Here is a 12,034-nt window from a genome sequence, read left to right as displayed (position 1 = left end):
GAGGCTGCTTGGAAAGATGGTTTTAATGGTGGACAGGACCACATAGCTTGAGTCCTGAACAGAAAAGGTGATCACATGCTTCAATGTTGGTGGAGAAGAGAAGGGGAGGGGAGGGAAGAGAAGCCGAGTCCCTGGTTTTATGCCCTCTCTGGCCTTTGATCTTGAGCTTGTATTCTGATTGGTTGTCACACTCCCATGGGCCTATGCAGGGACAACTCTCTAGGATGCGTTTTGAATCCAGGTTTGGTTGAGTTCTCAGATGCCATGTGGCGAGTTGGGTAGAGGGCCAATATTATCATGTCTTAATCCCATAACTCTGGAGCTGAAGGGGAGAACTCTTTATTATGTAAAGTGGACTAGCTCAGGCTTTAATAGCTCATTGACAAAGGGAGAGGGGCGGGAAGCTGCAGGCAGCTATTCTGTCTTTTAAAACATGTTTCTTCTTTTTCACATCCAGAGAAATATTATGCCTTTTCAATATTTCCTATGATATTTCATTTTTCTGAGAGAGGGCTAGATGATAACTTCCTACAGTTGATTTAACCTTTGTCTTTGATTTACTAGATAGACCTTGATCATTCATCATTCAATTTCTACAACTGCCCATCTCAAACAAATAACTGGGTGGCAAACAATCATAAAATCAATTAAAACCAAATACAAACATAATACATACATATAGAAATAAAATAAATAAAAATCATAATTATAGATATTAATGTAACCAGAAAACAGCGCCCTTAACATGCACTGTTATAGGTATTAGGATTATTACTTTAACTTGCAATTTCCTTGTTTAGGGTACCCCTTCTTAATGTTAAACCAAAGGATTTGCTTTAAATACCTGAATACTTGTATTGCTTCTTAATTGTTTTATATCTGGTGTAATTTATGCTTTTCCATCCAAATATTTTTGCCTTCCAATGGTAGAGATTTTGGGTGTACTATAAACGGTTTTTTTTTTAACCTTTGGAGAGCTTCAACATGGCAAGTTGAATTGCTATGCTGAACATAAAGACACTGACAATAATAAAGGATCAGTTAGCATATTGGACAATCCAGGATCCATTGAGTCATCATTTGAGAGATATTTCTTCACCTGAACAGAGAAATAAAATGACCACAGTCAGGCAAAAAAAAAAAGTGGGCATGGAATGGAAGCAACTCCAACTTTCTGCTATCAAGAAGTTGCAGGTTTAAGGCTAGCAGGCATGTGAGGCATAAATGTATGAGAGGTAGCACATGTTGGCGGGGGGTGGCATTGGTTGGGAAAAATATAGATGCTATTAGGTGCTACGTGGGTCAGAGAAGATGCACATGGATAAGTGTGTAGGGATGTGCACGAGGTGCCACACCAGTTGAAGAAGATGCAGAGGGAGAGAGTGAGGCAGGATGATGTGGGACAGGAAGGGTGCAAGGGAGTCTTGTCTGTTTTCCTTCCCAACATGCTGGGTGGGAGAAGCAGAGAGTGAGGGATTGCATGAGTGCTTCTCCCACCCAGCAAAACTGTCACAGAATGGTGAAAATGAAGATTTTCAATAGGCTGGCAGCACAGAAACATCACAGTTTTCCCAAAGGAGGATTGATCGATCAATCAATCAATCAGTTAATCAAATTTTTACACTGCCCATCTCACCCGAAGTGTCTCTGGGCTGTTGGATGCAAGTATTCTGTAGGTTTGCTTGTTTGAAGTACTTTTGTTGACAAGGTTGTATCCTATGACGCACCAATTAAAGGTTACAGACGCAAGAGTTTTATTAGTACATAGATTACAAAAGTATGGTTAAATTCAATCATTCTCCATTCTGTTACATAATAAAAGTTTGCCTACTTAGTTTGTTCCAGTGGTCAGTGAAGGAGTTCAGTTGAAGCACTTTTGAATTTGAATTTCTCACTTATTCCCCATGTTCACAGATCTCACAATGATTTCATGTATGCCAGATGGCTTGAAATATCATGACACCAACTGGTGGTGTTCCCAAACTATACAGGCACACCTTCTCAAAAGTTATGTCAAATTCTACACGTCTCTTGAATGCTGGAAACAAACATATCTGATTGTTAAGGCAAACAGCACCCAATTTACTTGGTTTACTGCCTGCAGCATAATACTTAATCGTTTTTTCTTCTTTTGCAGGAGTCCAATGTATTGATTGCTGCTAACAGTCAGGGTACAATTAAGGTAAGCTTTAAAATGTTGTCCGGGGATAGCAACAAGGTTACGGAAACTTAGAAGAGACATTTTCAAGAGTTCCATTTTTGTACAGCTGTTTATAAATTAAAATTACTTATTTGCATCGGTTCCACCACAAAACCGCGGAGGACAAAATCGCGCTCGATGAAAGCGCGCATTTGACGTCATCACAGCGCGACGAAAACATTACGCTGTGATCGAAAAATGTAAAAATAAAGCGAAAACCTTACCCTAACCCCCCCAAACCTAACCCTAAATCTAACCCTAAATCTAACCGTTAACGTAACGCTAAACCTAACGCTAACCCTTAACCTAACGCTAAACGTAACCCTAACGCTCTAAACCTAACCCTAACCCTAACCCTTAACCTAACCCTAACCCTAAACCTAACCCTTACCTTTATGTGAATCGGCTTGCTTTAATTTTAATTTTATTTCAATTTTTAATTTTTTTCGTTGTGCTGTGATGACGTCACATGCGCGCTTTCGTCAATCGCGATTTTGTCCTCCGCAGTTTTGACAGGTCACGATTTGCATCTATTGAGGAGATGGGAGTAATGTCAGCTGCAAATTGGTGCTGTCCAGTTAGGAAAAAAATGTAGAATGTAATGTATTTAGCAGGCACTGGTTTTCAAGACATGTACAGAGAACAAAAATATTGTACACTCCGTAGTCAAAAGAATAAAGTGATGCTTAAGTTTATGAACCTTTTTAAATAAGTTTATGAACCTTTTTAAATGTTCAATATTTCACTATAAGTATAACCTAAAATATTATCTGTTCTACACACAAGTTCCAAAAGTAGATCAATTAAGTAGATCAATTAAAACAAAGGAGTCAAAAACATTCTACTTGTTCATTTATTTATTACATAGCTACATATTTGTGTATGGCAAAAGTTTATGAACCTTTTGCTTTCAGTAACTGGTGAACTCTTGGGCCGCAATAACTGCAACTAAGCATTCCTGAAAACTGTTGATCAATCCTACACATGACTTGGAGGAACGTTAGCCCATTCCTCCTTACAAAACACCTTTAACTCAGGGATGTTGCTGTACTCCCTTGCATGAACTGCCCATTTCAGCTCCTTCCACAACATTTCTATAGGATTAAAGTCAGGACTATAACTTGATGGCTCCAAAACATTAACTTTCCTCTGCTTTAGCTATTCTTTGATTATATGACTCGTGGTTTGGAGGTGGTTGTCTTGCTGCGTGACCCATATTCTCTTGAGCTTTTGCTCATGGACAGGTAGCCTGATGTTTTCCTGTAAAAATACTGGTATAATTCAAAAGTCAGATGATAGAAAACTGTCTTGGTCCATTGACAGCAAAACAGGCCCAAACAATGGTACAGCCACTGTTAAGTGTATCCCCGTTAGGAGACTGGAGTTCTGCAGCAGACATTAGTAATGAATAAGCCGCTGAATAGTCACTCACAGCAACCGAAGGTAAAACAAATAATAGCTTTACTTGCGTAACAAAAATAGGATAAATAGTCTCCAAACAGACTATAAGCAGCCTTGAAGTATATACACAGTCTATTTACAATACGTTGAAGTTACAGTTGCTCAACTCATAATTCACCATGTAGACAGGTAACTACTATACAGACTAGCCACCATCCAATACACAGTCTTCTCTCCAAATACTAAGCTCATACAGTAACAGTCAGGAACAATCAGGAGCGTAATAGTTCCTTCCTCCTTTTATGGCTGCTTGAATTTGAATTTCAATTTTGATAAACTTATATGCCGCCCAGTCCCGAAGGACTCTGGGCAGCTTACATAAAAGACAATTTAAAAAGTACTAAAAAAGTTAAAAAAATAAAGAGAACAAAGCAGGTTAAAAAACAACACACTCAACCGTAGTGGGGCTGGACCTCATTCAAGAGGTCAACAGCCCCAGGCCTGCCGGAAAAGCCAGGTCTTAATAGACTTTTCGAAGGCCGCGAGGGTGGGGAGGGTCCGGATCTCCGGGGGTAGATCGTTCCACAGGGCCGGAGCAGCTACAGAGAAGGCTCTCCCCCGAGGAGCCGCCAAACAACATTGTCTAGTTGACGGTACCCGGAGAAGGCCCACCCTGTGAGATCGCTGGGAGGTATATTGCTTAAAGCAATAGCATCCAATTACATCTCTCTAGCATTTAAAGTAGCAGATACATTTGTTACAATCATGGCTTACGCTTATACATATACATTGCCAAGCCAAGACTAGGGTTACATCCCTAACAGCCACCACTGTTTCGCAGCATATTTGTTGCACACAAATAGCAATAGCAATAGCAGTAGACTTATATACCGCTTCATAGGGCTTTCAGCCCTCTCTAAGCGGTTTACAGAGAGTCAGCATATTGCCCCCAACAATCTGGGTCCTCATTTTACCCACCTCGGAAGGATGGAAGGCTGAGTCAACCCTGAGCCGGTGAGATTTGAAGCGCTGAACTGCTGATCTAGCAGTAGCCTGCAGTGCTGCATTTAACCACTGCGCCACCTCGGCTCTTATATATAGCTTTGGATGATTTGCCTTAATAAATCAATGAATCGTGGCACGACAAAACCGCGCTACGCAAAATAGCGGAGATTAAATCGCGTCACTAAAGTCGCGACGTCATCATCGCGCGTCATCACCGCGGGGACAACAGCGCGGCGACAGAAGGGCGTTCTACATACTTCGTTCTTTGCCTCCAAAGGTAGCCCTCCTCCTCCAGCTGACAGCGGCTGCAGGCACGGGGCAAAGCGGGCTGCCCAGCAGCAGCAGCCCGCGGGAAGGGTCCAGCTCAGCCGCGGGGGGCAGCAGGAAGCCCGCGGGGGGCCCGAGCAGGGCCGCCGACGCTGGCGGCGGAGGAGGACGCAGCAGCGGCACCAGCTGAGGCTCTCCCGGGGCCGGCGAAGTGGGCTTGCCCGGCAGAGGCAGGCCGCCCTCTTCTTCCTCAACAACATCTCCTTGGATGGGCGGCCGCTGCCACCGGGCAAGCCCGCTTCGCCGGCCCGGGAGAGCCTCAGCCGCCGCCGCTGCCGTGTCCTCCTCCGCTTCCTGCTGCCCCCCGCGGCTGAGCTGGACCCTTCCCGCGGGCTGCTGCTGCTGGGCAGCCCACTTTGCCCCGTGCCCGCTGCCGCTGTCAGTTGGAGGAGGAGGGCTACCTTTGGAGGCAAAGAACGAAGCATGTAGAATGCCCTTCTGTCACCGCGCTGTTGTCGCGGTGGTAGGGTCGTTTTTTTCTTAGCGCTTCGGACGCCGCGGATTTGCCTCCGCACTTATGTCGGCGCGGATAAGGTCATCGCGGTTTTGTGGTGGAACCCAATGAATAAGTGTAACCTTTTTCACACATTTGTATAATTGGCTTGGTTTGTTTATCTAGTTCTGAGAACACATCACATCTTAGATCATACTTAATGCAGAAATATTGAAAATTCAAAAAGATTCATAAACTTCATATGAGATGTTCTTTATTGTCTCTCCAGGTAGCACTCATAAATAGCTCAAAATTTCTGGCCTTCATGAAAAAGGATTGGGAATGTTTAGACATCTCCCTTTGGTCATTAAATGAGTGAAAATTAAATTTGTTATCTCCTCTCTTTAAACCTTTCTGATGTACACCTCAATAGCAGCACTTTGGACATTGAAATTACTTTGTTTTACTAATTTATTCATCAATTTTCATAACATCAACTCTCAAAATATCACGATGATTTACAATACAAAGAAAGTCACAGTTGTCATTTCCAAATTAAGTGTTAAAAATTAAACTAAAGTAATTAGCAATTAAATAGCTATTCAAAACTTTTAAATCTCTCTAAGGAGATCTGTTCCATCATTTCTACATTTCTACATGAATTGGTGGAATTCCTAAATCATGCAAACATTGTAGGGGTTTTGACAGCCTCTTAACAACCCAAAACAATACACTACTAGTTTAAAGGTACAATATATACACACACAAAATAGTGAATATCCTATTGTGGATATAATCCTCCAATTTGTACAACCGACTTCACTTCCTGTGAAGGAAATAATTTCAAAGTGCACCCAGCTGGTCAGCTCCATCAGTCATTTAAATTGCCAAGCCCCTCTCAATGTAATCATTTTTTTTTCTTTTTCCACTACATTATTCAGTTCAATTGTTATTGTCAGAAGCTCTGTGGTCAGACTCAGAAAGTTAACGGAAGACACAGCAAGAACTGCTCAATTAAAGTAGAAATCCAGCATGGTTGGTGTATTTACAAATCGCTGGAAGAATAAAAAGAGATCTTAAGAAAGAAGGAAGGACCTTGAGAAAAATGATAGAATTGAAACATTTATACAAAATATCCAAAGGTCACCTGTTAGACTATATACTGTATATAAATTGTTACTGAATTACACATGGAAAAGAAACAAATTAAATTTTTTGTTAAAGTGGAAGCAAACTTTTTAAAAAGTAATTAGTAGTTCAGAGAACACCAGGGACCTGAAGGTTTATAACTCCATAAGTAATTAGACAAGTAAGTAATTAGTAATAGACAAATCATATAACAATAAATGTTGGAAATGTGAGAATCAATAAGGAATATGGTGGTCTTGTAAAAAAACCAACCCTCAGTAGTGCTAGAAAGAAATACATCAAAATAATCAGATAATTCTACAAATAAAATTTGAATGGAAATCACAAATATTTTTTAATTATAATATCCCACAAAAGATGAACAAAAATAATTTGTTCACCCACGCATGACCCCCTGTGCTCTCCCCGCTTTTGGCATGCGAGGCAAAAAAGGTTTGCCATCACTGTTTTTTTTAAAATACATTTTTATTTTCCATTTTCATAACATACATACAATCACATGTATACTATTACATAGCCAGTATCCTATTGTATTAAGTGACAATTACATCAATTCCTCTTGTCATCAACACCCAAAAAGATAAAGACCCATTATTAGCTCTTCTGCTCTCCATACACCTCTTTCTTCTACCTCTCTCCTACCTCCTTTCTTCCCTCCATCATCCTTTCCTACCCTACTTCCCCTTCCTTTCTCCTTCTTCTCTCTCTACATTCCACACCTTCTTATCCTCCTCATCTTCCCCCCTTACCCTCTCCTATCCCTCTCTTCCCATCTTTCTTCTCCCTTCTGTTTCCCACTCTTTCAAAAAAGGTTTGCCATCACTGTTATAGGTAGTCCTTGACTTACAACCACAATTGAGCCACAATTTCAGTATCGAAGTCAGATAGTTGTTAAGTGAGTTTTGCCTCATTTTATGAACTTTATTATCACAGTTATTAAATGAATCGCTGTAGTTGTTAAGTTGGTAACACAGTTGTTAAGTGAATCTGGCTTCCCCATTGGCTTTGCTTGTCAGAAAGTTGCAAAAGTTTATCACATGACCCCATGACACGCTAACCATCATAAATATGGGCCAGTTGCCGGGCGTCTTAATTTTGGCTATGTGACCATGGGAATGCTGCAGTGGACTGTGGAAGATGGTCATATGTAACTTTTTCCAGTGCCATTGTAATTTGAAATGGTCACTAAACAAATGGTTGTAAGTCAAGGACAGTGCTGTTTTCAAACTCTCCATAGCAGTGGCCTGTTGGGGAAAACAAGGAAGGTTTTGCAAAAAACGGGCCCGTTTTTCACTCATTTTTGCCCTCCTCAGCCCCCAGGAGCACTTTGCAGACCCCCCCAAACCCTCTGCATGTCCATTTTTGCAAAAAACGGGATGCACAGGGCTGGGTTTAGGGAGGCCAAAAATGCTGTATTCGGTGTATAAGATTTACCCAGATTTTCATCCTCTTTTTGGGGAGAAAGGGGTGTGTCTTATACTCCTAAAAGTACGGTAAGTCTTGAGTTGAGAAAAAAAACTGGGAACTATTTTATATTAGCTGGGATAAATTATGGAGCTAGTTTGAAACTGAATGAACCTTCTGATCATCTGCTATTTCTCCTGACTTGCTGCAAATCAGCCTGGTTTCCAAATTGAAGCTGCTTTAACGTCCTCATCCCTTGCTTTTGGGGGATTTCATGTTCAGAGGTGATCTATTCTGAGTTGCTTTCCATAGCAATGCTGGAATGATGGCTATTAACTTAAAACTTTTGACATTAAAATTACCCTGTTAAGCCTGAAGTTACAAGTAGAAGAAGAATCAACTGTGAAATGATTTCTCTGCCATTTTGATACAAGAGTTATTTGACACTGGTTCATATCAGAGTCCTACCTAGTCCATTGAACCGGAGCCTATGGTGGTGAAAAAGGCACCTTTTGCTTTTAAAATAAAGTCAGCTGTTGCAGAAAATGACAGGCTTTAGACTTCTCGAGATACAGGAAAAGTTTATTTGGCAGCCAGGTTCAGAAAGCTAGCCCATGGCTTAGCATTGCAAGTTCTGAACAACCTTCATTATCGAAGCACACATTCTTATACATTCTCAAAAGCATTGCAACACGGAAATACTTAACACATTTCTTAGTGGTTACCTTGAAGAGAAAGCCTTATAAGGAGATGGGATCTTCTCCTTTTGTTTATGGAGTACGTGTCATAAGCGAACATTAATTGAACCTTGGATTTTTGACATAGATTTTGACCTAGGGACATCTTGTGGTTAGGCACTGGCTTCCTGTTCTTTTGCAAGTTGCAACTCTGCTTATGTGGCTTTAATATAGAAGTCAAGGGGCTCTAAGAGGCTGTCCAGCCTGACCCAGTAGGCTTCATACTTAATGTCCAAATCTCACTTGGTTCCACCACAAAACCACGCTCGACTAAAGCGCGCTCGACAAAACCGCGTAGCTGACGTCATCAACAGCGCAGAGACAGAAGCACGCTGTAAATGCTAAACCTAAAATTAACCCCTAAACCTAAACCTAACCCCCCTAAACCTAATCCTAAACCTAATCCTAAACCCTAAACCTAACCCTGACCCTTAACCTAACCCTAAACCTAACCCTTACCTTAACTTGAATCGGCTTGCTTTCAAAGCGCTATTTAAAGCGCCCTTCTTTCTCTGCGTTTGCTGTTGTCGCCCTGTTGATGATGTCAGCGATGCAGCGACGCAGTTTAATCGGGCGCGCTTTAGTCAAGCGTGGTTTTGTTGTCTCACTTTACGTCTGCTTTACAGCCATTTTGCTTTTTTTTTCAGTTCCCACATAAAGCTAAGTGTAGTATTATAAGTTGTTTTATTATTACAGTGCTGCTCTGCCACTTTGTTTGTGATACTTGGTAACTGAACAAGAGGGAAGAGCAATTAAGCAACAGTTACAATGCACAAGGGAGATCATGTTCTGCTCACGAACTTCACATATGTTCCTTTGATAAAATATAACTATCCATCCTGCATTATATTTTCAGGCATGTAAAGAAAAACTCCAGCTGCCTGTAGCACATTTAACCTTGGTTAAGAGGGGGGATTATTTGTGTTTCTGGGGCTAATTTCTTCCCTCTTTTTTCCCACCAGGTACTGGAACTGGTATGAAAGGTTTTCTCTCTCTCTCTCAAGGAGTGGAATACTTGATACCGCTTTCATCTGAGATTCTCAATGGGGCACAAAATGAAGATAATTTGCTCTTCCTTCTCAGAGTGGTCACATTTTGGGGGTGGGAGTTTTTTTTCTTTTATGGATACCCTTAGGGCAAGTTGGGACTCTGAGGAGTACCAGTGGATTCAGAATTCAGAACCATCAACGTTAACTGCACAGACTCGCTACTGCTGATTCTATTGCTTATCTGATTTTTATGATGGGGGTGAGAGAATGAATGGATTCCTTTAAATAAAAGCAGATGCTGATGCAGAAAAGGAATGATGAATATTCATTGAACTAGACATAGAAACGGGATGTCCCTTTGTTGATAGGCATGGTAACAGATTTTGCCTTGTTGAATGATTTCTGTGAGAACTATGCTTTGAACCATGATCTGGATTATTCCTACTGGTCTTTTTTTCTGTTTAGTCCAAAAAGTCTGGTAAACTGTCGAATCCTGACTGGAACATTGTGAGTGAGCATGCATCTGACTTGAGACCCTCAAGTGAAACTTCATTTAGTATTTTTTATTTTATTTTTCAAATGATACGTTCAGGCCATTTTTTTTTACTGTTCAACTATCGAAGCTCTTTGTACAACTAACTAGTGCAGGCTCTCCAGTTTGAGGGAGGGCATCTAAGCATTTTATTTCGAAGCCCATCTGCTCCTTCACCAGCTCTCATGCCTGCCAGCTATATAAGGATCTCATCTGTGATGTAGACATGTGTTGAACGAGAGCAGATGTGACACAACATAGTTATCCCTATACAAGCCACTAAATTGTCAGTAACTAATGACTTTCTGTCTCTTCTGATTTGAGTGGCTATTGAAATTGCTTCATGAAAGGCAACAGTGCCTATCCACACATTACTGTCCCCAATTTGTTCATTCCAATCATCTCACTATTTGTGTCATTTGTAAAAGCCAAGCATTTTGAATGTTGTAATATATTTTGGGACAGGCTTTGGTAGCCTTATTTTTTGAATAAACATGCATATTCTTAATTGTACAAGTGAATGGGAAATAAACTGATTCCAAATATTTCACATTGTTAGTTTGTCATCCCAAAGTAAGACTTGTTTGGGGGGGAAGGAGGTGGGCTTCTTAGTTGTGATGGCAGTACTATTTCCTTTACTGTGACATGGGAAAAAAATCCCTACATTAAGGGAAGAAATATGAACTGAAGACAGAGCCTACAACTGGTGGAAGGAAGACCCCTCAAGTTCAGTGGCTCTTTGTTATTCCTCTCTGGATTAAAAAAAAAAAGGACTTGAGATGACCCACAAGTGCTCCTATAGTTTTGGAAGCATGAGGCAATAGTCATCTTGCTCAAACCACAGCCAGCACCTTTAAGAACTAAGTTTGGGTATTTCTTAGTTTAACTTTATTTCTAACTTTCAGCAATTGCTTGTTGACTGCTTTTCAATCTTGGGTTGACTAGTCTGAAAACACTGGATGTTTTCCTTAATGACATAAGTTTTAAATAGACGTTTATGGACTTATTTTTTTAAAATATAAACAGCAATAGATGGAAAATTACAAATGGAATAAGGGTCCAGATAGATTTGAAATAAGATTTTGGGATAAGAATCCTTCATATTGAAAAATATTATATTTATTGCAGTATCCCAAGATCATGTGATCACCTTTTGTGACCTGATAAGTCAATGGGGAAGCCAGATTCACTTAACAGCCATGTTACAAATTTAACAACTTCAGCATTGTTAAATGTCATAAAATGAGGCAACACTTACTCAACTATCATCTTTCTTCGCAGTGTCATTTTTGGACTCAATTGTGGTCATAAGTTGAGGAGTACTTGTATTATTTGATTTAAATGGACACTCAATTCACAAAAGCAACTCTAAGCAGCTTACAATTGGACAGAAGCAGAAAAACAAGAACGAAAAGCAAAATAGAACAAATACCCAGAACCAAAGAGAGAGAGAGTGAGTAACAAAATAACAGAATAATCAAGGCCAGATACTACATTATCCATTTCAAAAAAACATGATTGATGGATTTATCTTACGTTCTCCACCAATGTCTTCAAAAGGCCAGCAGGATTGAGAACAATCAAACCTTGGAATGATACTCCATGTGCGAGGCGTACTTCCTAGGTTCCAGTGGATGACATTCTTTTATAGAAAAGACCCAAATCATGGCTAACCCTGCTGGATTTCATGGGATGATCAAAGGAAATTTGAACAGGTGGATCCACAAATACCCCTGTGCCATGAAGAGCTTTATACTGTAGGTGTTCATTTTCTCTCGGGCCTTGGTAATGTGGGTGAGCCTGTTTCTTTGGCTGCATTGATTGTGCATGTTTGCTATGCATCGTTATTTTATGTTA

The 12,034-nt window shown here is 40.5% G+C and overlaps 1 protein-coding gene across 3 annotated transcripts in view; it reads left to right on the top strand.

Moving 5' to 3' along the window:
- The window catches only part of COP1 (COP1 E3 ubiquitin ligase), a 104,351-nt gene extending 93,626 nt beyond the window's left edge, over positions 1 to 10,725 (top strand). For all 3 annotated transcript variants that reach the window (XM_087726785.1, XM_087726786.1, XM_087726784.1), the window contains exons 19-20: positions 2,138 to 2,182; positions 9,619 to 10,725. In XM_087726785.1, the coding sequence (XP_087582911.1) occupies positions 2,138 to 2,182; positions 9,619 to 9,636 (63 nt within the window). In that variant the 3' untranslated portion in view covers positions 9,637 to 10,725. The remainder of the gene's footprint in view (positions 1 to 2,137; positions 2,183 to 9,618) is intronic.
- Positions 10,726 to 12,034: the final 1,309 nt, after the last annotated feature.

The sequence above is a fragment of the Thamnophis sirtalis genome, unplaced genomic scaffold, assembly GCF_051295495.1.
Source record: "Thamnophis sirtalis isolate CommonGarterSnake01/CBP01778 unplaced genomic scaffold, rThaSir2_p1.2 scaffold_12, whole genome shotgun sequence".
NCBI classification, from domain to species: domain Eukaryota; kingdom Metazoa; phylum Chordata; class Lepidosauria; order Squamata; family Natricidae; genus Thamnophis; species Thamnophis sirtalis.
Note: the sequence above shows the minus strand (reverse complement) of the source record. Positions and strands in the feature narration are given on the sequence as shown.